The 27,154-nt window shown below is 37.4% G+C and overlaps 2 protein-coding genes across 3 annotated transcripts in view; both read right to left on the minus strand.

Annotated features, from left to right (window-relative positions):
• NELFCD (negative elongation factor complex member C/D) overlaps positions 1-545 on the minus strand; it is an 8,846-nt gene extending 8,301 nt beyond the window's left edge. Inside the window, exon 1 of the mRNA XM_009998748.1 lies at positions 540-545. Coding sequence (XP_009997050.1) covers positions 540-545 — 6 coding nt within the window. The remainder of the gene's footprint in view (positions 1-539) is intronic.
• An 8,584-nt stretch (positions 546-9,129) lies between these two features.
• GNAS (GNAS complex locus) overlaps positions 9,130-27,154 on the minus strand; it is an 84,165-nt gene continuing 66,140 nt past the window's right edge. For both annotated transcript variants that reach the window (XM_009998632.1, XM_009998631.1), the window contains 7 exons: positions 16,929-16,983; positions 14,433-14,506; positions 13,624-13,682; positions 12,269-12,389; positions 11,059-11,189; positions 10,475-10,542; positions 9,130-9,574 (listed from right to left, as the gene is read on the minus strand). In XM_009998632.1, coding sequence (XP_009996934.1) covers positions 9,428-9,574; positions 10,475-10,542; positions 11,059-11,189; positions 12,269-12,389; positions 13,624-13,682; positions 14,433-14,506; positions 16,929-16,983 — 655 coding nt within the window. In that variant the 3' untranslated portion in view covers positions 9,130-9,427. The remainder of the gene's footprint in view (positions 9,575-10,474; positions 10,543-11,058; positions 11,190-12,268; positions 12,390-13,623; positions 13,683-14,432; positions 14,507-16,928; positions 16,984-27,154) is intronic.

Genomic DNA, 27,154 nt, shown 5'->3' on the forward strand with positions numbered 1-27,154 from the left:
AGCTCCTCCTCCCTCCTTCCATGGCTCCTCCCGTCCCGCCCCGGGCCCGCGGCAGCGAGGCCGGAACCAGGCCCTGGGCGGAGCGGCGGGAGGGGCGGGCGCTGCGGGCGGAGCTGCGGGCGAGGAGCGCGGGTCCTGCCGCCCCGGAGCTGCAGCCCCTGCTCCGGAACGGGCACTGCGGTACCGAAAGGGCTGCACTTAACATTTCAGCACAGAAAATCCACAGCAGCACCAGCTGCGCTCTCACCTGCCGCCCTGGCGAAGCGGCCCTTGCCGAAACGTTCCTGTGAGCTCAGAACTGCTCTTTTCGCTCTGCTGACAGCAAGGAAAAGAGCCTTCTCCAGAATAAAAGGCATATATTGAAGCAGAGGCACAAGGGACACGTTCTCTACCTGTGTTAGATGATTGCTCCATTGTCTGCAGTCAGGAAGACAGAGAAGTAACATTTCAACTGGCTCTTTTTTATGAGGAAAGAACTGGGAGTGAGTGACAGGCTGGAGGCCAATGGAAACACCCTTGAGAAAAAGTTTTTGGCTTACCTCCATTTAGTTGGAGGGCAATTTCCATCTTGTAGACATGAGAAAATAAGGGCATACTCACAGCAGTGTGATTAACCAGACAGAACTACTAAGAAAATACTGGACCTGAATTTAATCTATCCCAAACCAACGAAGAAGTATTTTTTGAGAAGCAAGTAAGAAACATCTATACACCTCTTATGCTTCATCAGCTCTGTTTGTTGTTGTTTTCTTGCAATGATCTACAGTATTGTAAGATGTAGGACAAGTTCTCTGAAGGTCATTTCAGAGTAACTATTATATTACCCTAAGAGAAGGTTCAAAAAAACTTAAAATTGGAGAAAATGCGAGTCCAGAACTTAAACTAACATTGCAATGAAATTGGATGGGAAAACCATAAAGCTGAGAAACTGTGAGGCTCAGGAGGAGACCCTAGTTCTTTTCAGAAGGTTCAAATAAATGCACTTTGTACAAAAGGTGTCTTTATATAGGTAGAAGGAACTTTCATGACTGAAATCAGATCAAACCCAACAGTTTCAAGGTATCATTAAACTGTGATGAAACACTGAATTTACCAGAAATTGATTTTGCAAACTAAACCTTTACAACTTTGAATGGAAACAACATTGCTTCTCCCATATGGATTTTTACTTTTCAAAGTCTCAGTGAAATGTTAATAAACAAAAGCATGGATGAATTTGAATGTGTCTTGAAAGATTTCATTATCCAGCAAATGAATGCTACGCATTTTTTCCCCTAAATGCATATTTGACTATATTTTGTGTGTATTCTTCAGTCACAATTCCCATCTAAAGAGATTTTGATGAGGCAGTGCGCATATTAAAGATCAATTTTTTAGTTCAATAAGTATACTTTGAAGGTCAGCCCAGAATCTCTGTTGGATGCTTTGAAGAAGCAATAAAGGCATCCTGGAAAGTAGACGTGTGTGAAGAGCAGCCAGATCTAGAGAAATGCAGAGAACTACCTTCTTTTTAAAACAAAACAAATTAGAAGCAAAGGCTAGTTTCATACAGGCTAGTAATGGCTCTTCTAAGGGAATAAAGGATAAACATCAAATTCCAATTACCACCTACATATAAAAATTTGTTGCATGATTTTTCAACAAATTATTTAACAACTATGCTTCAAGACTTCCTACCTAAAGAAGGGGTGAATGCTGATGAAATAATCCAACTTCACTTGGTTCCTTCCTAGCATAAAAGAAAAATCCCAAACAGAGGAGCCAACTTCCAACAAAACTCTTTGCCTTTTATTCACAAGCTTTCAAAAAAATATCCACCCTGGCATTTTCTGTATGCTAACTGCCTCTGCTCCTTATCCTCTACAAATTCCTTTAGCATAAGTTTGTATTTCTTAATTGTTAGCCCTTTACAAATCAGCCAATATATTCAACTACAGATAAGGTAGTAACTTTCAAATCAAGCAGGAAACTACATCAGCATCTATTTAGGCTAATGAACTTTGACTGAAGAGTTCTCCCTTCTCAAGCAGAACCCGAAGATTAAGGATTTTTGTTTGTACCTCGAGATTCACAACTGACTGGTACCAGTGTTATTGCAAAATTTGAAGACCATGACACTGTGCTAGATAACTGAAAAGTATTCAAAGACAAAACAAGATGTTTTTTAGGTTGCCTCTCCTTCAAACAACAACTTAGAAGTTAGAACTCTATTTATTTATTGTGGATTGCTTAAAAGCCTCACCTCACAATGCCCCAAGTTATTTTCAAGATGAGGTTATAGTGGAAACATTTTATTCCTTCAAATCTAGTTCCAGTTGATTTGCATACTGATCATTAAATTTAAACATCCCTGAAGTATCTCCCAGTTCTGTTATGTAGTAAATGTATTTTTTGGTGGTTTCTTAGCTGGAGATATCCTGGCATTTTAGATAATTCATCCACTGACCTTGAAAATTGGTGTAAGGAGTCCAAACTGGGTCACTTACCTGGGGAACGAAGAACTTCCCCCATAAATATATTTTTCAGTGTCCAGTGATGGATTTAGGTGTCTTGTTTATCTACCTTTCCCTAGTTCCTTTGAACTTTCAGTGATGTTGTCTCATAACTTTCTTTCAAAGCTGCTCTATTCTCTATCAACCACACGTTGTAAAAGTAGGTGGGATGCAGGAGCGAGGACAGGAGAAATTAGCTGAATCCAAAGGTACCAAGTTTTGCATCATGATGCTGGACAGAACAAGGTTTTAAGTTCTCCAGCTCCCCTTGTGGCAGCACTGGGCTTCCCAACTCTCCTACAGAGATGACCCCTGGTAGCCCAGCGGTTTTGCCCTGTAGGAAACAGAACTCCAGGTTAGCACCAGAACTTTAAAGTTACATCATGTTGGATGTTGTGCTTTCAAGCAAGAAGAGAATGGAGATTAAATACACTGAGATACATCTGAAACCACACACACACTTCAGGAAAGACTTGCTGTGTCCCATGGTTCTAGCTTAACACAAGTTCAATATACCTTTAATTAACACTTCGAGGTCTTACACAGACAAGTATTATATTTTATCACCCAAACCCTTAATTTGTCCCTTATGGAAGCTCTTCTGATCCTGCCTACAGAAAGCTGAGTGAGAAAGAACTAGAATGTGGCCCCTCTGGAAACAGCCTCATGGGGCAATTCCTGGCCTTCATACAGCAGTTCCTCTCTCTGCCTGATCTCTGCGGGCACTCCAGTGTTTCAGCTGCAAGCATGACACAATTCCCTCGCCATATCAAATACCTGAAAACTACAGACAGAAAGACTTCACTTCACTATGAATAATTCACATGAAATTCACAGCCTGAAAACATTAATTTGCATAACAGAACAACAGAACTCCCAACGTTATTAACTCTGTCCTAAGCTTGTTCTTTCTCCAAACTTGAGTAGCAGTGTATTACTAATAAAAAAATACTAATGTATTAGCCAACTGATTTAATAAAACAACTGGGTAAATTGAAGAGATACTTTCACATTCTACTTTTGAATTTGCTTATATTTGTCTACTGGTACCCCAGCGTTGGAAAGCATGTTTTGTTACATAAAAAACATCAGCATCTTCTCCCTCAAAAAATGTATAATTCTTTCTGTCTCTCGGACAATGTTTAAAGGCTTTACTGTCATTAAAATAAACATTTTTGAGGCAGACTTCCTAAGTTAAAAAAAATTTGGAAATACAAGTAAATTCTGGTTTGGTGGGTTTGTTTCAAAAAGAAAATTGATTACATAGTTGGTCAGTTACCCCTTTTTGCAGAGGTATCAATGAGCACTTGCTGTTGTTAACATAGAGAAAAATGCCCTATTTTTTCCACAGAGCCGAGTTCAGCTTACAGGACCCAGAAATTAGAAAAAACAAGCCCACCTGGTTATTTTTATGTTTAATGCAGTGAAAGATGAGTTTGACTCCCCACCTCCTCCCAAGTTGCTTTTCCAAGCAGACTTGTTCTTTAAACTGCACCCATTTTGCTCAGCTCAGTACATTAAAGGAAACAGGGTAAAAAATAGTTTTAACTTTTAATAAAATGAGAATCAGGGTTGAAAACAATTAATTATGAAGCCAGTGCTCATGGCTGAAATTTTAGCCATCTTAGCAATACAGTAAAACACTCTAAAGCAGTTTACCTACCTAGTAACTGAAGCACATCCACTCACAGCATTTATACTCCCGGTCATAACCAAATAGCAAAGTTCACTCTTGCAATTTCTGTCTTGTCAATCACCAGAGATACTTTTCAGTGTAAGGGCTTTCCTCAGCAGAGGTTCAGAAATCCTCTTTGTAGCTTGTTTTACTTACAAAGACACTTGGAAGTTTGTTTAGAGCAGAAAGACTTTTTTCCCAATGGATGCATTTTCAGAAATATCAAGCTGAGGAAGAAGGGTACAGTTTTGTTTCTGGATTGCAAACAGATGTTTGCTTGTAAATATTTTTACTGTTCAACAACTCAAGATGTAATTCAGGGATGAAGATCTGTTCCTGTGTGACTTCCACTGATTGCAGTCTATGACCCCGATTCTGCTTCTTACAGTTAGCAGAAATGCTACCACCTGCTTCCACGAAGAGGTCTTCTGAGTGCCAGCACTGTTACAAATACACACAGCATAGTAGATACAGCTGGGAAAGGAAATGAACTTGTTCTCTTCTGGAGTAAGTCACATGATTTTATAACTTATAACAACTTCATCAGTCTTAGACATTTGTACAGCACCAACCACCAACGGGATTATGACTAAGGCACTGGACTGGTACTCAGTTCTCATGGGGTCTGTCTCTCTACCTGTGGTCAATTTCCTGTGTAACCATGTTTACATTTTTTGTTTTTCGTGACATAACATTTTCAACATTGGAAAACAAGATATAGTACAAAATATCCTACATCACTTACATGAATATTGCACCACAACTAATTACAAGGTGCTCAGACTCTAAAGTGATGAACATTAATAATTCTGTGCACAGATCTACCGGGTAAAGAAAATTATCCTGCAGATATCAATTATGTGCAATATACTGAAACAGAATTAGCTTCAGTTCCTCAGGAGTTAGAGGCATACTCTAAGTTAGATCCTCCCCTTGATGGCATGATCCAAAATAGTTTTCAGATAAATGAAAATAAACCCTCCAGGCTCCTTGTCTACGACAACTAATCCAGCATGCCTTCGTATGCTTTTGCATCAAAGTCTGCTCATAAACAACTCACAGAGCTCCAGTTTCAGCCTCTAAGAGAGCAGCTTTTCATGCTTTCAGAAGCAGCTGAATCTTTTTTTAGTCTGTAGTAGATTTACGTCTTCACATTATTTTTAAAAAAGCAACCCTTCAGGAGTTACCGCTATTCTGCTGCATCACACTGGCTGCTGAATATGTAAAATGATGTACTAAACAATCACTACAAGTTCTTAGGTTGAAATAAGTTACTGCAAATGACCAGCAGCTGATTTTGAAACCACAACATCTCTACAATTTATTATTATTTTTACAAAATACCCAAAGTGATCAGACCATATTGTAGGTTACTGGCTTGCCAAAGGTTATGTTTTAAAATTAAAACCATTTCTGAGTTACAGAAGTGCAAAAACAATCTTGAACCAGGTTTGTTGTTTTTGTTGGTTTGGTTTTTTCTTTTTTCTTTTTTTTTTTTTGTCTTTCTTATTTCTTTCTTTTTTTTTTTCTTTTTTTTTTTCTTTTTTTTTTTCTTTTTTTTTTTCTTTTTTTTTTTCTTTTTTTTTTTCTTTTTTTTTTTCTTTTTTTTTTTCTTTTTTTTTTTCTTTTTTTTTTTCTTTTTTTTTTTCTTTTTTTTTTTCTTTTTTTTTTTCTTTTTTTTTTTCTTTTTTTTTTTTTTGTCTTTCTTATTTCTTTCTTTTTTTTTTTCTTTTTTTTTAACCAACCCCCACCCAACAAAACAGTTGTATAACTTAAACCAGAAATGAGTTTGTGTTGGAAACTACTTAAAAAATCAACCCACCAAATCATGCTTGAGCACAAGCTTCTATAGCAAAGATTTAGTTTAGGGCAATTTAGTGCCAAGATATAGACCCTTTATGGGTTTATAATGGAAATACTGACACAACCTTAACTATAGTGATGAAAATGTGCCCTAAAACACTGTATTTGCTTTTATTAATAAAAGTGGTAGTGTTTACATTTGCAGGTATCTTACACTTCAGCATCATGATGAATACTGAGTAGAATGAGTTAAGTTTTGGCTGTAAGGTCAGAAGTTTCCAAACAGATGAATGAAACAGAAGTGAAAGTCCTCAATCATGAAAACAAGAAGTTCAAATAAATAAATAAAATAAAACTAGGAAATATGAGTAAGCATTAGGTTGGAATGGTTCAATTAACTGCAAATTATGGCCACTAAATTAGAGACAGAAGGAAACACAGTTACTTATTAAATAGCAAGCATTAAAGCTTTATGGTTTTGTATTTAAAAAGAAGAAAAAGAAAGCTGTTAAAAATAAGACTTGCATTTACCAGGCCACCAAACTGCATGGACTAATAAAGAGACTAACAAAGGCAATACTGAGACATTAAGACACACACACACTCCATACTTGTGCAACTCAACCATATTCAAAACAATTGCCTTTTTCCTCACTTAAGTAAAAAAAAAGCATCCCCTAAACATTTCTGTTCATATAAATCTTTAGGTTTCTTAAACTGTTGCTGTCTTAAATAGCTCATTGTTGTTATGTATCCTGCTCATTACCAGAGGAAGAAGCTTATTTTTTTTAATGGAGGTTCTTTTTTTCTCTCAGATGAGAGATTACATTCTTCACAAAACTACAGGTTTTCCCTAATTATAAATTTGGTGTTTACACCAACTCCTCTTAGGCTTAGAAGGATAAGGGTTGGCACTAAATTAAAGATTTTGGCTCTTGTAACTAAAATTAAGGCTCACAATGAATTTTCTTTCCACTACATGTGTCCCATTTTTTCCTAGTGGAAACACCAGCCCTTAGCCTACAGGCACTGGATACATTCTTAAATCATAGGGGGCTGTTTTCGGTCATTATCTCCTACAGTCCTACAAAGTTCAGGTGGCAACTTTCTAAACCTGTGCCCAGGAGAGACAGTTTTTCAAAAATGAGTAGCAAGTGCAGCTAACATTTTTTAAGATATTTAGTGTCTTCTGAAAGATCACCAGTAATTTTGAATTAAGAGATTGGGACAGTAACTCCATCAAGTCCCTGCTCTTTACATGAAAATGGACTAGGTGATTAATTTTCCTTTTAAAATTTAGCCACAAAAGCAACAAAAACTCACAGTTCTGCAGTTCTTAGTACTAGAAAGGCATCTGATACCTGAAGCAAATCTAGCTGCACAGACATCACTGACCACACCCTAAGGTTAAATTAAACTGGACCTCTTCCCAAAAAAGAAAGTGAACACTGTCACTTGGGTGGAGGGAAGCTAGTGTGAAAGGCAAGGAGGCAAGTATTTTGGTGTTTCATTTTTTGTTTTGTTTCTTTTGCTTTCCTTTTAAAGTCACTGCAGTAAGATCCAGATCAGTTTAGGGGTGCAAAGGAAGGGGGAACAGGGGTGTTTGAGTAATATAGGCTAACACTGTTCTAGATGTGTTATTACAGCTGTAATTTCTGACTCTGTACAAATTGTACACGTAGGTTTAGACACATGAAAAAGTAACACACTCACAGAGACATAAAACACCTAGGTATAAAATATAAAGCAGTGTAGTAGTTACTAAAATTACATGCTCTCTTATTGCTACAGTGATTTTTGCTCTTTTTCTTTTTTACTGTACCACATGTTGTTCTAAGCATATAATTTGCATAAATTATTCAAGTTTAAGAAAAATCCACACATCTTCACTTTAAGCTACTTATATAGTTAATATAAAACAAAAAAAAAAAAGGTTCTAAAGTATCTCTTTATTAAAAGAGAAATAAAAATGTCATTTGAAACTGGAATTCAGTGGCCAAATCCAAGGGCAGTGCACACCTTGTCATTCTGGTAGTCGTTTGCCCACGCGGCGTGAGTGGAGGTTGGTGGGGTATTTGGCCCAGTCTAGAGATGGTCACCAGACCTGCATGATGCCCTATGTGTCTGTTACTGTCCTGGTTTTGTTTTTTTAGCAAAAAGGACTATATGAATGACCAAAGACTAACATTTATCATTTGTAGCAAAATTTGGTTTATGTAGAAACAAGCCATGTTTTGCATTTGGATAGAGATTTAAATGAATTAAAGCTAAAAATTAAAAAGCATGATGCTGCAACATCTGGTCACTTGTTGAAGACCTCACTTTTAAAGTGGTTAAGTTTGCACAATTTGTACTTTTTTTTTCTTTTTTTTTTTCTTTTCTTTTTTTTTTTTTTTTTTTACTAAACAGTATTTTTCCTTCTTTTATAAACCAGAAAAACTAAACTACAGATAAATTTTCCCTACCTTGAGCTAATGCTGCAGATAGGGTTGACAAAGCTGTACAGCGCAATCAAACATACTTACATCTTAGCTCATTGTACAGGTACAGCCATAATCAAGGCACAAAGATCTTCTACAAGTTATTTTTTTCAATAAAGTTGTACAAAATAATACATTTTACAGTCTGTACAAGAATAATAATCCAGCAGTAAAATAAAAAATGAGGGGAGGGAAGAAGAAAAAGAAGGGAAAGACTGTGAGGACTACAGTCCAGATAATGATTTTTATAGCAGACGGGATCATCAGTGGACAAACTGAAAACAGTGTGTGGCTAACTCTTTCTGCAATCACAGGCCATACGCAGTTCAATTCATAAATGTCCATGGTTGTCTTTAGACCACCAAGACTGGTTTTAAAAATACCCTTCTGAAAAGTAGCAGTGGGTTTTTGCACTGTCTAGGTCTGTTGTAGAATTGTCAGTATTTCCGTTCAAAGCCACATTACAGTCAGAGAATCAAACCCAAGTGTCTGTCTTCAAACTTGGTCTGTGACTTGGCACCTTCTTTAGTCTGATGCAGTGAAAGATACAAAGTGGAGATCACGGGTTATATGATTATGCCCACAACAGTGCTAAATTACCTTTTCTCTCCCCAATTTTTGTTTTAAGTTTTAATTTTATATCCCAAATTCTTTCAGGTGCTCCACATTCAGGGCTTTTAATTGATTAGGTTTTCTTTCTTTCTTTCTTTCTTTCTCTTTTTTTGTTAATAACAGTGTTAGGGAATCCTCATGGAAATGGCCTTTCAAGTGTTAGGGGCCATCTCAAACTGTCCGAGGGGTACAGAAGCAAGCTTAGAAGTGCTGCTGTTGTCCAGCAAGGAGAAAAAGTTGAGGGGTGCAAATCAATGGGAGATTCAAACAGTTCTCTTCCACCCTATGTGGGCAAGGGTGGTTTTTTCTTTTTTTTTTTTTAATGCGGAATAAGGAGTCCAAAACACAGAAAAAAGTGCTCTCCATCACAACAACTCGTATTGGCGAAGGTGCATGCGCTGAATAATGTCCCGACAGTCATTGAAAACCCTCCGGATGTTCTCTGTATCCACTGCACATGTGAAGTGAGGATAGCAATAGTGCCTTCCATCTCCACTTGCTGTGCTGATTCTCTGTTAAAAGTAAGAGAGAGATACTGGGTTAAAGTAAAACTGACTGGGGAAAAACCCCCATGTTCTCAAAACTCACAGGGATGATGGTTATGGCGTATCTGTGTGAGCTGTGTTTTCAAAGGGTGTAACTAAGAGGCAAAATGCGCATAATTTTTCACTCTCTCACCTAAAACACAAAATTGCAAATTATCAGAATGATACAAGGAGAAGGTCATTGCATACTGAGGCACCTCAGAGCTGAATGAGAACTCAAGAAAATGCTGTTATTCACGTGCTACTTTGGGGAATTTAGCCACACAACTCCTACTCAAGTTGTCCGTGAAGAAAGTGGGATTTTGCCTCCTTGTACAAGGCCTTGATCCCTGCTTTACACTCACAAAAAGCCTCTGTCAAAATTTTATTTTGCTCCTTTTTAAAATGAGTCCACAATTTGATTGCCATGCTCACCATTACTAGTATTGTAATTATTATTGTAATAATAATTAAAACAGACAGATCTCTGTCTATTGTAGCTTCAGCTGACCAGTAATGGGAAAGAGAATATGAAAATAATATTAAATTTTACAGATGATTCATCTTTTAATTAGTCTTTACCTTTAGAACTAATGCATGGAATAAAAATCTGGCCTTATTAATCATAGCAAGACTTCACTCATTCTATTTGAGGTTTCTTACTCCTCGTCAATTCTTTTGCCAGTTAACTATGTACTATGTCAACAAACAAGTATCAGAAGAGCATCTAACAAACAGCAGTAAAGCTCTTACATGTGTTTTATGCAGTGTGGATGTTAAATACAAACAACACAAAAGGTGACAGTGTTTTGCAACAGTAGAACTTGGGTAAGAGTTTATATTTGAGAAGAATCACGTAAGAAATAATAAATGTAAGGAAATACTTACAAGAAACTCGTCTCTAATAAAATACTTGGCCCTTGTAACTCTGGGATCCTCACCAGGCTCTGGTATTGCTGATTAATAACAAAACAAGTATCTCATTAAAACAGATCATTTTTGGTAATAGGCACCTAAAAATCTTAACTTGTTCTGTTTTCTGCTCTCATAGAAGCATACTTTGCAAAACTGACTTTGAGATAAGACTAACCAAAACATATTTAAAACATCAAGGCTTCAAGGAGAACAAAGGAATATTACAGTGATCATAGTACCAGGGGTTTGGCAGGTTAGAGAAATGACCGCTGATAAAACTTTGGGGAGTGCAGAGGACATCTTTGACAAGTTGTACTGTGGTCTACACCAGCAAAATAACAGGATTTTGGCATGGTGAAATCATTAATATATTAAAAATATATAAGACAGGATTTTGTCATTATTAATACCTAAAGTTTAGCATTACAGTTTGGCTGAAACACCACAAAGATTACATCTACTTAAGAGATTTCAAGTCTTAGGTGAAATTCCCAAAAACATTACAAACATGATTAACAAGGAAACTATAAATTACTAATAAAACTTTAAAAACTTACCATCATCTGGTGTAGTGTAGCGAGCAAATTCTGGAAAGTAGTCTTCAATTTTAGATTTCCCTGCCAAAACTTTCTCTGCTAACAAATCTTGTTTATTCAGGAAAAGAATTACTGAAATGGTCCGTAGCCACCTGCAGAAAATTGAAAACAAACACTCTGAGAAGGCACAGCCATGATCATACAGCAAAAAGGAAGCTAATCGTGCTCTGGAGATAACAGTCCTAAGACACAGTATAATAATTCTGAAAGGTTCCTTTTACAGCTGAAGCCAAGGGTGTAGCTCCAGGTGTACAGACCCTGAGTTTGGTTTGTGTGCTTCTAATATGGGCAATGGGAGCCATCCACCTTCTACTGCTAATCCAAACATCAACCAGGTGAGCATACCCACTTTCTAGTGTGCTGCTCTATCACTGCTTTAATCACTTCAGCCTCAAAATGGCAACTGCCAGTTTGCAACTCTCCAGAGTTTTCCTCAAATTGATGAGTGTATCAGACACTCATGTGACAGGTGGGCAGCTGTGATCAAAGCCCAACTTGGAGGGCACTGTGAGAGGCAAAAAACGCGCGCTGAGCTGCTGCTGTGGGTTAACCTTGGTGGGCAGTGAAGCACCACACAGCTGCTTGCTCATGTTCCTCCCCCTTAGTGGGATGGGGGAAGAGGAAAGGAAGAATAAAAGCAAGAAAATTTGGAGGTCAAGGTACAAAAAAATCATAAATAACAGTTGTTTCATAAATGACGGGTAAGTGGAAGAGAGAAGAAAATAAAACAAGTGATGCAAAGGCAATCACCCACCACCTCCCACAGGCAGATCAATATCCAGCAAGGTGGCTAACCCTCCTAAACCTCCTCTTTTCCGTTTTATTGCTTTTCCCCTTTATTGCATTATTATGGTATGGAATGTCTCTTTGGTTAGTTTGGGTCACCTGTCCAGCTGTGTCCCCTCCCAATCTACTGCACACCCCAAAACTATTCACTAGGTGGACAGAATGAGAAACAGAGAAGGCGTCGATGCTCTGCAAACTCTGCTCACCGATAGCTACAACATTAGTTTGTTACCAGTATTGCTGCAGGTAAAATGTTAAGTGCTGAAGTACATGAACTGCTATGAAGGAAATTAACTAGCCAGGTCCAGTATACAAGTCTTGACTACAAATACAAGCTAGGATTACAATGTATGTGATACAAACAGCGAAATTTCAGTTCACAGACCTGTTGTTCCAGATACTCTTGAAGAGGTTTAGTGCTTCTTGGAGCCGATTGGTCTGATTGTCCTCTCGTATAACCATGTTGTAGCTACTGCTTGCCACCACAAATATGATAGCAGTCACATCTAAATGAAGAAATACCCATCAGTTACTATCAAACATCAGAAGAAATATCTGGGAATCCCAAAGTTCAATAAAAGCTGCCACACTTTCAGCTTCATGAAGAGAACAGATGGGAACACTACTGCTGACAGCTTTCTGGGTCCCAGAAATAGAAAAGAAAGCAAAGAAACCACTAAAGATAGGAGAGGAAGGCCACAGAACAGAAGGTGACAGAATGAGAGAAATGTAAGAAAGAAAGGAACAGAAGTAAGAGAGAGAAACTGAAGAAAGCTAAGAGAAGTATTTAAAGAAAACGTAAAAGGTGTAAAGAAGTTTTAGAAAGCTATCAAGGATGGGGAGGCCTTTGGGGAAGACCTTAAGACAAATGGGACTTTTGATCTGTGTGAATGGCAATAATAAAAACAGTAGATTATTGTGACTTCATGGTTAATTGCTCTAGTCCTCCCAGAGCACACTATACTGCTTAGAGGCCCCTATCTCTTTCCTGGGAGATACTCCCAGGATTTGAGAATCCAGATCTCTGTTCCTGTGTGGCTGTGCTGCTCCAGACCCCTTACACTGACTCCCAGGCTCATCTACCTCAGACATCGAGAGCAGAAGGGATGAGTCAGACCATGAGGTAGCAGGAAGAAGAAAGAGCAGAGGTAAAACCCAAACAGATCTCTTATTAAAAGCACAGAAGAAAATATTACACAGTAGTTCCAGTCTTATATAAAGTGTTCAGGTGATACTCTATGACAGTAACTGTAACAAAATTATGAATTGTAAGTTTCATTCTACTTTTATCTATTCTGTAGGATCTCATGATGAGTTTTCTACAAAAAGAGAGACTTGTGTGTAGCTTCCTAAATATTTTTCTAAACAAAGACAAAAATATATTTGGAGAAAAGTTTCATATCTGAACAGAGATACAGAATAAAACAAACCTCTGTAGTGAAGGTACCATGCAATACTTCAGGATACACAAAGAACTACCCAATTCAAATTGTATGGGAGTTAAGACATTAAGTTATCATCAAACTTGAACTCCTTTCCACTTACATTCTCCCTAAAGATACTCTATGCAATCACACAAGTTTACATGTAAAGAAAAATTCCATCCCATATAACTGTTCAAATAGTTCCTTATCAAGCTACATGGAAAAGAAAATGGCTTTCACACAGTAAGAAAGTTCAGATTGGGCATTAAAATCTTGCAGAGAACTGTTCTATAAAAGAAACAAATTCTAACAATACCATTAAAACACTGGATCCATTTTCGGCGTTCGTCTCGTTGCCCTCCAACATCAAACATACTAAGAAAAAAACAAACCATAAATTGATTCAGAATACATTTTGTGTTTGGGGTTTTTTTTTCCCCTTCAAATGCAAACAGAAAATGTAAGGAATTTTAGAACCCACATGTCACAGAAACTGAAAGGAATTGAGGATTATGAGGTAATAATGGACCAACACAGGCATGCAGAGCTCTCATAAAATTATGTTCACTTTCATTAATACCTACACTCAGAAGGTAGGAAATTCTGGTGTATGTACATTGCAGATTTATTTTTACCCTTATGAGCTAAGACTTAATTAAAAGAAGGGCCTACAATCAGTCATGTGCTGAAATCAAATCACAGCTCTGAAGTCAACAAGACCTGACTAAAACTCAGTATCTTTTGTTCACATCAAGCAATCTTTCTAATCTGGGACAATAAGGAGAATTTGCATTTTCTGCTACTTAGATATGTACAAAGTTTTTGGGCAAACCGTTTACTATATAAAGTAGCAATGACTTGAAGAAAAAGCATTAGTAAAAATAGATTTAAACCACTTTGTTCTTTGCAATTTAAAATACAAGCAGAAAATTACACGCCAATTTGCTTTTTTTTTTTTTTTAAAGCCAGACTAACTACATTTTTAAAAAAATAATCATAAAATACTTGCTCTCTACTAAACATCTCAATGTTTAATGACTATATGGTAGGCTGTCTTGCTGCCTGCCTGTTTACCCTGCTATTTGTCTGCATTCCACTAAAAAAAAACAAAAAGAGGATACTTACTGAAAATTTACTTTATCCACTTGAAACTTGGTTTCAAAAATTCCTGATGTCAAAACTCTGCATCTGAGAAGATCCTAGAGCATAAAGGAAAAGTCACTGATTCAACACAGAGACTTCATAATTCTTCATGTATCCAACCACAGAGATCAAAACCTTTTACCCTGTGCTGACAGCATATGCTGCTGTACTGCAGAAACTGCACCGTGAAGCTGCATTTGACACTTTCAAACTTGAACATGTGTGCCCACATTTGGGTGTCCTCAACTTCTAAAGTACATATATTTTCACAAGCAGCTTGTATATGGCAAGTTTGGAAGAGGAATAAAGTCACTTAGAGAAAACACAAATATTCAGAACAGGGCAGACCCATCCCTGAAGATCAGATGCTGCATTTACAGATTTCAGTGGAATTGTGGCACACAACAGGATCTTTAAACTACCACCAAATAATTCCCAACTCCCCAGATAGATGTCTCCTCAACTGTTCAGTACTTGGCTAATAAAAGAAGTGTCCAGGTCTGAGAATTTTCAGTGTTTTTCCTTCAAAGAACATTGGAGCTCAAGCACTTAAATCTTTTAAGAATTGGGCTTTTCAAAGATAAAACTTGGAATTTTCTGTAGAGAGAAAAATGATAATCAGAAGTTGTGAGCTACAAACAATTTAAATTGTTCTAAGTGGTACAAAATTCTATTAAAACCAAACTGCACTGGCTTTTATTTACTGTGTATTGCCAGGCAGCAACAGCTCTACACAGTGCCCAGTGGGTAACTGATCTAGGAGAACTTAATTTGCATAGGCTGCAGCCTGAACACACAGTCCAAATGCAACGAACTACTAAATACTACTTTGAATTCCACTCAAGGTTTTACAGTTTAAGGCTTAAAATTTTGGGTCTTCTTCATAATGGGCCTAAATAACAGATGAATTGTAACATTCGCAACTGACAAGATCATGTAAGTGGAACAGGCTGTAAGAAAAAAATGCTATGCACAATAAAAGCTCTGTTCTTACTAGGTAGGTACCAAACTGGTTAGTCAAAGTAAAAACCACACAAAATCCAAAGGTTAGACAACACTGTTAAATCATTAAACAAACTGGCTACATTTTAACATCAGTTTTCTGATAATAAATTTTTGTTGTCTGGCTATTCCAATACTCATATTGAAATATGTATATATTTAAACACTGATCTAACTTGCGTTTGAAACAATTTGAAAATTTGAATGTTCCAATAAACAGATGTAAATTTGGAAAACTGGACTCTGGAGTTCTGTGGCCCTAGAAATCAATACAGGTATGAAATTACCAAAAAAACAAACAACAACAAAAAGTATTCATCCACCTCAATGACAAAAAAATAAAAAAAGACAGGAAGTGTTTCGATTATTACACTCAGGAGAAACATGTAACATCCCAGAGGATAATTCCAATGGGCCTGTTTTACAGTATCCTTGTGGGGAGTTTCAATGCAGTCAATGGTCCCAAACAAGCTCCTTAAATACTGGTGCTTGCTTACGGAAAGAACAGTATGCAATTGTTCTACTTAAGTAACTACTTAAATACTCACATTACTTAAGTAATTACTATAAGTAAATTTTAAGATCTATGCTTAGTACTATATATTAAGTAAATACAAGTTAAGCTCCTGACACCCTTAGCCTCCAATATAAAACTGGAACTATTTTTAAAGTTTCCCATCTGAAGATCACTTGCTCCAAATTTCAAATATAATAACCTGTTTTTTTAACAATTTGTTTCTTGAGAATATGATTATCTCAGTGATAAGAAAACATAATTTATAAAACCCCTCAGATTTCTAAAGGATGAGTGATTAACTTATTCTTGAACAACTTAAAAAAGGATAAAAGGATAAAAAGGATACAAACCTCTCTCCTCACCAGTATTGTCTGTGAATGTTTTGCGACTACAGTATGTGTTTTGGTTACTTACCTCATAAAAGTAGGCTAGATGTTCAACTGCATTTTTTACGTATGTAAGAAATATACATATCATTTTGTATTAGGGGTTCAGTTTTAAAAAGATCCCCAGGTGATCTGTAGTAAAATGAAAACTACAATGCCTAATCTGATTTAAAAAAAAATAAATTGAAAAATATCCAGTTTACAGAGGGAGTCAGTGGGGCCAAGAAGATACCAACCAACTTTGCATCAAAGGAAGCAAGCACATTATGGTTATCAGCAAGGAGGGCAAAGCATTATGAATTACTCATTCAAATAGATAATTGAGTTTTAGTGTCACGGAAGTATCACATAAGTATTAAACCTAGGCAGATTTTAATTTCTCAGTAAATTTACATGTAAAAACATAAACTCAATCCAAACAACAAAGTCTTTTTACTGGAATACTAGATACAAACAGTACATGGTAATAGCTGTATTAGTGCTACAAATGGCAATTGGAAAATTAACGACAGTTATCCTCAAGAACAGAGGAGATAGAGAAATTGTGTAACTCCTTAATGAGACTTTCCTTACCTGGTCAGACGGTGTATAGTCATTTTGTTTGACTATGTCAATCTTGTCTAGGAAACTGGAAAGAGAGAAAAAAAAATAATTAACTTTTCCTGCCTATATCAGACAAGGTGTCTAATGCTTTATTAACTGACAGGTTCCCAGATAGGAGTTGATAGATTTTAATGCACTCATATTCACAAAATGCTGAATACACTTCAGTTGCTCAACGCGTGTGTGCTATTTATTACTGAAAACGTGCATCTCCCCGTACCCCCCAGCAGAGGGCCAAACCCACAGCTTTATTAACCAGGTCTGGTAATCTCATTCCAACTCCCTTCCACTCTGCTCCCTCGGCTAAAAAAACAGACAAGCAGTTTAATTTAGGTAATTTATTCATATAAATGGTACAATGTAATCTCCTGCTGCTACCAGTAAAACAATGACCCAATCATATTGCCTATATGTAATCTTCCTTGAAAGTAAGATTTTGTTGTTGTTGTTGTTGTTTTGTTGTTGTTGTTGTTGTTTTTTAATTTATCATCACTATAATTCTTTTAATAAATTAAATCCCTAAACTAATTTCGTTACAAGTTCAGTTAAGTGAGAGGGAATATCGATTTTCTGCCAACTGTTGGTACCAGATTTCAGTATACTTTCTGGAGAAGTAGTGGACAAGATGGGTATGAAAAGACACATTTAATTGAAGTTCATTATGCATTACCTAAAGTGGATATCCTGGAGTCTTTAAAACGTTTTTACCGATTAACTCCTGATTAACTTTCACTTCAACTCAAAGAGCAAAAATCTCAAGCAACCGGTTTGTTAATTCTGTTTTATTGTCGTGTTTTGACCAGACTCGCAGCAAACCAGCAGCTTTGGGATGCAGATGTGATCATCACTATAATTCTTTTAATAAATTAAATCCCTAAACTAATTTCGTTACAAGTTCAGTTAAGTGAGAGGGAATATCGATTTTCTGCCAACTGTTGGTACCAGATTTCAGTATACTTTCTGGAGAAGTAGTGGACAAGATGGGTATGAAAAGACACATTTAATTGAAGTTCATTATGCATTACCTAAAGTGGATATCCTGGAGTCTTTAAAACGTTTTTACCGATTAACTCCTGATTAACTTTCACTTCAACTCAAAGAGCAAAAATCTCAAGCAACCGGTTTGTTAATTCTGTTTTATTGTCGTGTTTTGACCAGACTCGCAGCAAACCAGCAGCTTTGGGATGCAGATGTGATGTTATTTGCAGCCCCAACCCGTCTGTCCAACACCAAGTATGCAGCAGGGCTACACCGTGCTCAGACACCTCCCATTTGAGTATTACTAAGAGAGTTAGCAATGCTGCTACTGTTAACTTTACCTGTAACATTTATGGCTAACCACAGTATTAAAACCAATACACTTTAAGTATAATTTTAAATTCCTTTGCACTAATTCTTTATGAAGCAGAAATGATAAAGGTGAGTTCACCCCTAATCCCACACTTAGGTAGGTATGCTGAAAGTGCAGTAACTATGACTGCAGGCAACAATTTAAAGGGGAGGGAAAGGTAGCCATGTCCCAGATTCACAAATCAGAAATCAAACCTGCATTAAACTCAGCAAGGGTCCCTGCTTCCCAGCTTTCTAAATCACCTAAGGGAGAGCAGTGGAAGCGGGGGCGGAAATTGTATGCTTTAACAGTGGCTTCAGTGTAATGCCCTTCTCACCAGGACTAGATGAGCATCTTATTTCAATGACAAATAAAAAGTAATTTTTGTTTAGTCTGAATTACACCACTTTAAACACATTAAAACCTATCTCAGTAAACATGCTACTAAAAACATGAGACAAAGCGGAAAGTTCTGTTTGCATCATGAAAGGTGACATGGAGATAGATGCACAAGAATAAAATTGATGACGTGTACTGCAACTTGCAAGCTGGATTTTTAACTCATCTTTTCCAGGCTGTTAAGTAATTTCGTTATTTAATCCAAGGGAAGAGAAGTAAAGCTTTTTGTTCAGTACACAGAGGATGGTAAATAGGCACAACAATCATTAATTCCAATTAGCATGAGTGCTTCCACATTATTTTCTCTCCTAAAACCACAGTTTCAGAATCATGTAGCAATTTTACAAGCTGGATGACGCTTCAAAATGTTCTGAATATAACACGATCCTAAAGATATAATGGTGCTTAGTACAATGACCCAGCCTTTCTGTACTGAATTTATCTAAGCATAACATTTTATGCAAGGTTCCACAAGGGGTGGATTTTTGGTTTTGGGTTTCTTGTTTTGTTTTTAAACACTCTGCTAATCAGCTTAATGGATTTTGGAAACTGACAATTAGAAAATAACAACAAGATATTGCTAAAACCTGGAACTGAAAGTACAAACCTCTTACTGTTGTTTATGCAGACTATTTTTAGGCCTACGATTTCCTTGAAAAACATCAGCCACATAGGAGCAGCAGTACTGTACTTGAGATGAATTCCAATAGCAACATTCATGCCAGGTAAAACAAGTCTGAGTGGAATAAACATTTCTCCTTCCCCCCCAAACAAGTTCTAACATTCAGTAACATCTGATACTCGTAACAAAACTCGTTCAAGAAGGAACTCTTTCACTGTGCGACAGTTACCAGAAAACCTACCCGGCTTCCAGAGGCATTTTAGGAAAAGCACAGCAATGCAATATGTTAAATGAAGATTTCCTCCTTGTGCATGTGCCTTTTCATGAAAAGTCTGCTCTAGCAACTTCAGAAAGGGCTACAGGCTTTAAAAACAGACCGATTTTTAGGTGTGTGTTTGGGTTTTTTTTTCAAACAAAGAAATAGGATTATTCCTTCAGCTATTCAACTGAAAAAGAAATATGTCTGTAAGGAGAAAAGTGTAGCAGAAATTCGATCTAGTCTGATACATCCAAAATAAGGAGCAACACTGGGAGTGTGAGAGTTCAGAAAAGATCAATTCACTGTTTAGAGACTTTTAAGTCCATATTAGTCAAGACCAAATAATTTGTCCAGTAAGTTAAACTAATAATCAAGACAGATGAGAACAAAGCCTAATTTAAAAAAAAAAAACAAATTCACCATAATTAATTTTTATTTTTAATTGTTATGCTCTACCCAAATCACAAACGAGGCCACTTCAAGTACTACTTGGTGCTGAATTAATTTCTTTTATAGACTGTTCTAAGTCCACTGGAGATATGCCCATCTGCTATGTCAGCAATGAATTTTACAGGGAGAAAGAAAAGTGACCTTGGTGGAATAACTCAAATAAAACTGTCAAAGCATGAAACCAAATTTTATATTGTGAGCAAGTCTTACACCAAGTTAAAAAGTAAATTTTTTTCTTCGGTAAAGTTTACCCAGAGATTACATGGGAAAGCTGTTTTCCAGAAAGCAATTCATTCATTCAGCATGGCTGCCAATTCTCACTTCAGGCCAGATTCTGGACATGACTAAATAACAGGATCATTTATTGCTCTGCAAAAAATTCTGTCACTTAGTATAAAGTACTTTTGCCCGTGTTATAAAATATCAACACTGCTATGACATGTTAAAAAAAAACCAAACAAAACAAACACTTTAGGTCATTTGTAGTCAGCAACACTGGAGAAGAAGCATCTCTTAAGACAGAAGCAAATGTATCTGAGATATTAAAATGGAAGGTAGTAATTAAAATTTAAAACAATCAGAAATAAAAGAATGTGCTTTATTTTTTGGTCCCGTTCTTCTGCTTGGGGAAGGAAAAACACGTGAAATGTTTTAAACAGCTCTCTGTGAAGACTCAAATGTCTTTAACTTCAAGGAGTGCACTCAGGAGGCAGCCTTCATGCAGAGAAGTACACAGAACCTTCCCTTAGTTCTGCAGGTCACAGAAATTCAGTCATGCCTGCATCCCCAATTCTTTACCAACTTTTAACAAGCCTGTTATGTCAAAACCATGCCTAATTTTCAGATCAAGATATATTCCTGTTACTGATTTATTTTGGAGTTCTTTCCTATAGAGAGAGTTGTTCTGTCCCTGTGTGGGGGGACTGTCCTGACTGAGCAATGCTGCTGCCTGGCTCAGAGCTGCAGCCTGCACTCACTTTTCCCCACTGAGAAGGTATGTAACACATTACATCTTTCAACTCAAGAAACAACAGAACTTCCTCATTTTGGGAAGAACAGGGTAGGAGAAATCAGACTGCCTTTCCTTGAGCATTTCCTGACAGCTTCTGCAATAAAGACAAACTTGAAACTTTACTTTTGTGATCTGACAAAATGGTTGGCAGAAAATTTTTTATTATTTTTTTTTTGCTTTGTGAAGAAGAGCTTTTGTTTTCAGTCTAAAAAACAAGGGGAAGGCCTCTTCCAGCCAGCAACACACCTATATTTGAAGAGCTTAATTTCCATCAGACTTTTTTTTGTCAAGTCATAACCTGAATTTGTACAGAAATTGTCTCTCTTACTAAGATATTGTCTTTACTGTAGTAACACACTGCAAACCAAGAATTCAAAATTTCCATCTCAACTAAAGACAACATTTGTTTGTAACTTTCAATTCTCAACAGTAGTACTGGAACTCTGTATTTGTGAAGTTTCTTGCCTCTGAAAGCCTCGAGGTATTTTAAAGGCAGTAAATCACACTCACAACTCCTGCCTGCCTCCATTCATGCTGCACTTCCTGCCTCCACCACCAAATCCTGAAATGCACACCTCACATTAACCCTATTTTTAAAGTAGGCACAAGGGGAGCAGTTAATTACCCAGAGCCCTTGAGTCAGTGGAAATGGAATTTTTATTTCCTCTGAGTAATGTATTTTATCAAGATACTACTAAGAATTAATCAGAATGTTACTAAGAATTATCAAGATTTTACTAAGAATTAACATTGTAATTACCCTGATCACCTCTGTTACAATTCAGGTTTATATGTCCCAAAATAAACTACTATTTGTTTACTGATCTTCATAAAGACCAAACTGTGAGAATGCCCAGCAGATTGACTGATTTATTTATTCCCTCCCAGGACTACGAAACTAACTCAAAACTCTCTGAAATAGTTTTAAGCTGAAATTTAACTCAACATTAATAGTGTTTATAAACAAGTGTATTTTTATTTCTCAGAACAGATCATGCTTTACTCCCTTTTTAGTCCTTGCCATAATCCTTTGTGCTATTTAGCAACAGCTTTCTAAAAACTGAACAGTTAACTATTCTATTTTATAAATTAGCTATTTTGTCTACACTGAGGCCAGAGTCACAGGATTCGTACAAAGATACAATACTCTCTCAAAAGGGTTTTCAAACTGAGAAATGTGTGATGGCTGCACTGTAACTTTAACACTGCAATGTTAATACAGGGGAGTTTTTCAAACCCTGAAAACCCAGGTCTCTTCCACTGTCAGAACTGTGGCTTTGCAATCAGACCAGCCCTGACAGTAACTACAGGACACAGGGGTTATTTTGTATCTACTGGCCCTCAAATCTGCCCATTTCTGCTGTTCTTGGGAGCCAACAGGATACTGAGAGGGGGAAATTCTATTCCTTATACTGGTGATAAAGATTTTTACATTTCAGAGAATAGTTTATTTTGTAAAAGAAGCAGAAAAGCAGGCAAAGTTACAGGAAAGATGCAAATAAAATAAGTTAATACTCTATCTGCTAGTATTTGTGGTATTCTGCAAACAGGGACAGTATATGAAACCAAACCTGTCATATTTTTCCTCAAAGTGAAGTTAAACTTAAAATTGGAACATTAGTAGACTCTTTTTCTTTGTTTTTAAACATATACCAATATTTTCTATGATTTGTAAACGTGGAGTATTTACTGTTAACGTGGTCACAGAAGACATGCCATAAACATGAGCAATTAAAAATTTTCAGAAAGGCACAGCTTTTTCCCCCCTAAACAAAACTAAGGGGAAATGAAAATAATTCCATCAAACCCTTCACAATTACTTTAACTATTTCACGAAGGAAGAGGAAAAAAAAACCCTTGGGAGACACTCACACAGGGAAAGCACTGTAACAAATTATATATATTACGAGAGCACGATACTGCATGTAAAAACATCTTGCACAAAACATTCCTGTAACAAAATTCTGCATGTCAGTTCTCAGACATAAGGACTCCATTTAAAACCAGATTTATATTGGAAATGAACTGGAAATGAAAATGTAGTATAAGACTTGACCAGAAGTAAACCAAAAGGCAACTCTTCAGAAAACCTTCTCAAGAAGCAGTAAATATTTCCCTTATTACCAATTTCAAGTCAAACGGTTTTTATGATTTCCTTATCAAAGTAGAAAGCCATACAAAAAGATTTAAAGCCAGTCTAAAGCTCAGAATCTAATTATAGATAACATTAATACATACATATCCCAGAAAAGTGATTGTGAGAGCGGCCCCAGCTGTAATTACAGCAGAACCTCACAGCATTCCAGCCACTTGGAGGCGGAGGGGCACCATGGGTCTAATTTTGAAGCAAATAATGAGAAAGCTGAAAAGTATGACTCCATATATTTGGAATCATCTTGTGGTAATCAAGGTTACAGTTCCTTATATGGTGTGGAGAACATGAAGCACACACAAAAAATAGAATATTAAAACTGCGAGGTATAAAGAACCGCAACTATTGCAGAAACCCCTAAACATACCCCACTGACCTGCCAGCAAAGCTCCATTGCTTTTGTCTGGCCATGAAATACAAACCTTGCCCTAAAAACATGCCTGGTCACACACTGGCTTCCTAAACTGCATAATTAAAAAAGTGTAATCTGCCGGAAGGCATGAATGAATTTTAGACAAATTCAGCAGAAGGCAAACTATTCCTTCAAAACCTGCTACAGATCAAAAAAAGAAACGGGGAAAAAGTAGGAGAAAAAGAAAATTTAAAGAGGTTGTAGTTGTCTTTTTTTTTTTTTTCTCTGCCTGTCTAAAGTTAGTCTGGCTTAGAGGATGCACTAACTTTCCCAATCAGTTTTACATTACAGCACAAGTCCAGAAATAGCTCCCAGCCGCCTTGGCCTCTAGCACGGTTGCCATGACAATGGAACCACAGTGCTATAAATAGCTCATCAGCACCAAATCTTGTGAGACACATCTGGAATGGGGCCAGCCCAGCCCCGGCCTGACAAATAAAAATAGGCACAGGCAGTTTCAAAGGCTGGAAAGGTACAAAGTGGCTCGGATTGTGTGGAGCAGCAGGAGAGAAACAGTTTTGATTGCTTGTTAGCACGAGATTTATTTGATAGGAGATTGGAAAGAAACGGGGAAAAAGTAGGAGAAAAAGAAAATTTAAAGAGGTTGTAGTTGTCTTTTTTTTTTTTTCTCTGCCTGTCTAAAGTTAGTCTGGCTTAGAGGATGCACTAACTTTCCCAATCAGTTTTACATTACAGCACAAGTCCAGAAATAGCTCCCAGCCGCCTTGGCCTCTAGCACGGTTGCCATGACAATGGAACCACAGTGCTATAAATAGCTCATCAGCACCAAATCTTGTGAGACACATCTGGAATGGGGCCAGCCCAGCCCCGGCCTGACAAATAAAAATAGGCACAGGCAGTTTCAAAGGCTGGAAAGGTACAAAGTGGCTCGGATTGTGTGGAGCAGCAGGAGAGAAACAGTTTTGATTGCTTGTTAGCACGAGATTTATTTGATAGGAGATTGGGAAAAGTATAAAAGTTACTTTATTGCATATTAAACAGTCATTCTTTCTTGAAGGCCTATTTTTGTTTCTTTTCGTCTAGTCTGCAGCAAAACCATACTGCTTTTGAAACTGTAACAATGCAGCCTTTTGCTCAGGAGATGATTAAAATAAGGGAGAACAGAAGAAAAGAGAGAGGGATCTTCAAAACCTCCCCCCTTTAACTATTTCTGCACACTTTTGGTTCAAGTGTATTTAAGCGCTCCTGTGAGTCTGACAGGCATACTGGACAGGATCCTGCAGGGGCTGGAGCACTTTGCTCACTTAAAATCATTCCCAGGCTGCTCAGAGGCTGCATCAGCCTGGTACGAGATGAGACTCCCAGAGCCCCTGCCAGGCTGCAGCAACTGCTACTCTCCTCAACACTGTTGCTTTGGACCCTCATCAGGGACAGAACTATGGCCATGGACTACACTGATGTGACAAACTCCTGTGTCTGCAGCTCAGGCCAGACCTGAGCTGTGCTTGCAGAGGTGGCAGGCAGCATCAGTAGTCACAGCATAACCCAGCCCACTTCCCAACGGCTCTGCTTGACAAAACCGCCTTTTGAGCAAGCATTTTCTTCCACTTAGTGGGTGAGAAAATGTCATATTTTTAGCACAGACTCTTGATCAACCCATTCAATTACATCCAAATTATCTGTGTGGGAACAGAATGTTATGTCAAAAATGTTATTCAGTATATTTGTCAATATTACTCCAGAGAAGACATTTGTATAATCAGGATTTCTACAGTGTATGAAAGCAACAGTTCAGGAATCAAACTGAAGTTGTAAGACTTTGTGATTTTCCAGACACTGGAAATAGCAGTCAGTGTGATAAAACACCACTCCCGAAATATCAAATCTTAGTTGCTCTATCAAAAACCAACAGAGACTACAGATGGTCCTCAAAGACCTGAAACTATAGCAAGCATTTAAGCCACAGTAAACTAACTTCCGTATGCCATAAAGGCACCATGCAAGTGCTCCGCACAAACTGCACCATCAGCCCACACGATTCCTTTAGGTCCCTACAAAACCCTACACGGATATTTTCATTTCTAAAAATTGTAGAGTAACTTCCATCCAGGCTTAAAGCCATATGTAAACTTCCCTCCCCTTCCCCCTTCCTTTTACCACATCCACTTTGCTCATTTGCCATCAGAACAATGTATGTTTCAGAAAACAGTTTTCACAGAAGTGTTTTGAAAAATGTACAGAATACAATGAAGTGCATTTCAGAATTTATTTGCTTTTATAACAATATTCCAAGTTAGTTTAAGAGCCTATAATCAATGGCAAGTTTTGAATTACATTATGTAAAAAAGAACAATATATATACATATTTTTTATTCCTTAGAAGAGCAATTAATAAATTATTATGAGATAGTTCTTTCTGGCTCATATGACAAGCAAACTTTTCAGTTTTGTCTGGGATAAAAATAAGAGGTAACCCCAACCTGGCCAGTACTCCAAGCCCTTTGTTGGAAGGGCCTCCACAGGACACCTAGGATGCCTGCCAGATCCCCTCTGCTACCAACTCTTCCCCTTGACCTGATGCTGCTTATGGATTCCCTCTTCTCCAGCAATGGCTTTGGAGGGATGCCTGCCCCAGGCAGATCATTTGTGCTCCTTTACTCTTCCCACTGACTGGGGAGACACTTATCCCAAACATTACAGCCATCTACCTAGGACTGTACCTGATGACTGGTTTTCAAATGAGCCCTGTCCCACCCAGCTTTCCCCCCTGATACTAGACACAAACCCCTAAAACTTGAGGCTACTCCAGCTGCCTTCACTCCTACTTTGTGAACTTGTACGGAGGTATTTCCACACCCTCACAACTAGCAAACCAGACCTATTTTAAAAGAACTCACTACAACATGCCTCCGAGGCTCCCTCTGCAATACAAGCCTGTATATGTCAAGTAACTCCAGAACAGCCCCTCACCCCACCCCAGAAAATTACTTTGCCAAGCCAAGAAGGAACACAAGCTGGTCCAAAGCCAAGGTTGGGTATAGAAATTAAAGGTAACGGTATGGATGAGGTAACTACATGGTGATCTGCCTCCAGGGTAAGCACAGGGAAGGAACACAGTGAGTGGGGAGGAACGTGGCGCAAGCCCTAGTAACTTTTTTCTCTCTCATTCTTCTTTTTTTTTTTTTTTTTTTAAGTAGGCTGCAAAAGAAGATGAAAACATGGGAGAAAGAGAAGCAATTAAAATTTACATGTAAAAAAATTTCTCACATCATTTGGCTTTCTGCCTCTCTTCTCCAGCTTTTTCTTCCTGAATTTTGGTGGGCCAAAACCACCAGAGACTCGGATCTAACTCTTAACAGAGTTCCTGTCTCTTAAAAACACTATAAAATCTATTCTTTAGATATGGGATGTTGTATCTTCTCTACACTTTGGAACAATTTTGTTTGCTTGCCTTAATTTTACTTATCCTTATTAATGAACTGGTATTAAAAATAAATAAATAAAAGTAATTAGAAATCAAAATATCAGCCAGGGAAATAAAACCCTGGACAGTTGGGTGGGAATTGGGCACGGTGAACAGGAGACAGTGTTCTGTGCTC

The sequence above is a fragment of the Chaetura pelagica genome, unplaced genomic scaffold (genome assembly GCF_000747805.2).
Source record: "Chaetura pelagica isolate M959 unplaced genomic scaffold, ChaPel_1.0 scaffold275, whole genome shotgun sequence".
Classification (NCBI taxonomy): Eukaryota; Metazoa; Chordata; class Aves; order Apodiformes; family Apodidae; genus Chaetura; species Chaetura pelagica.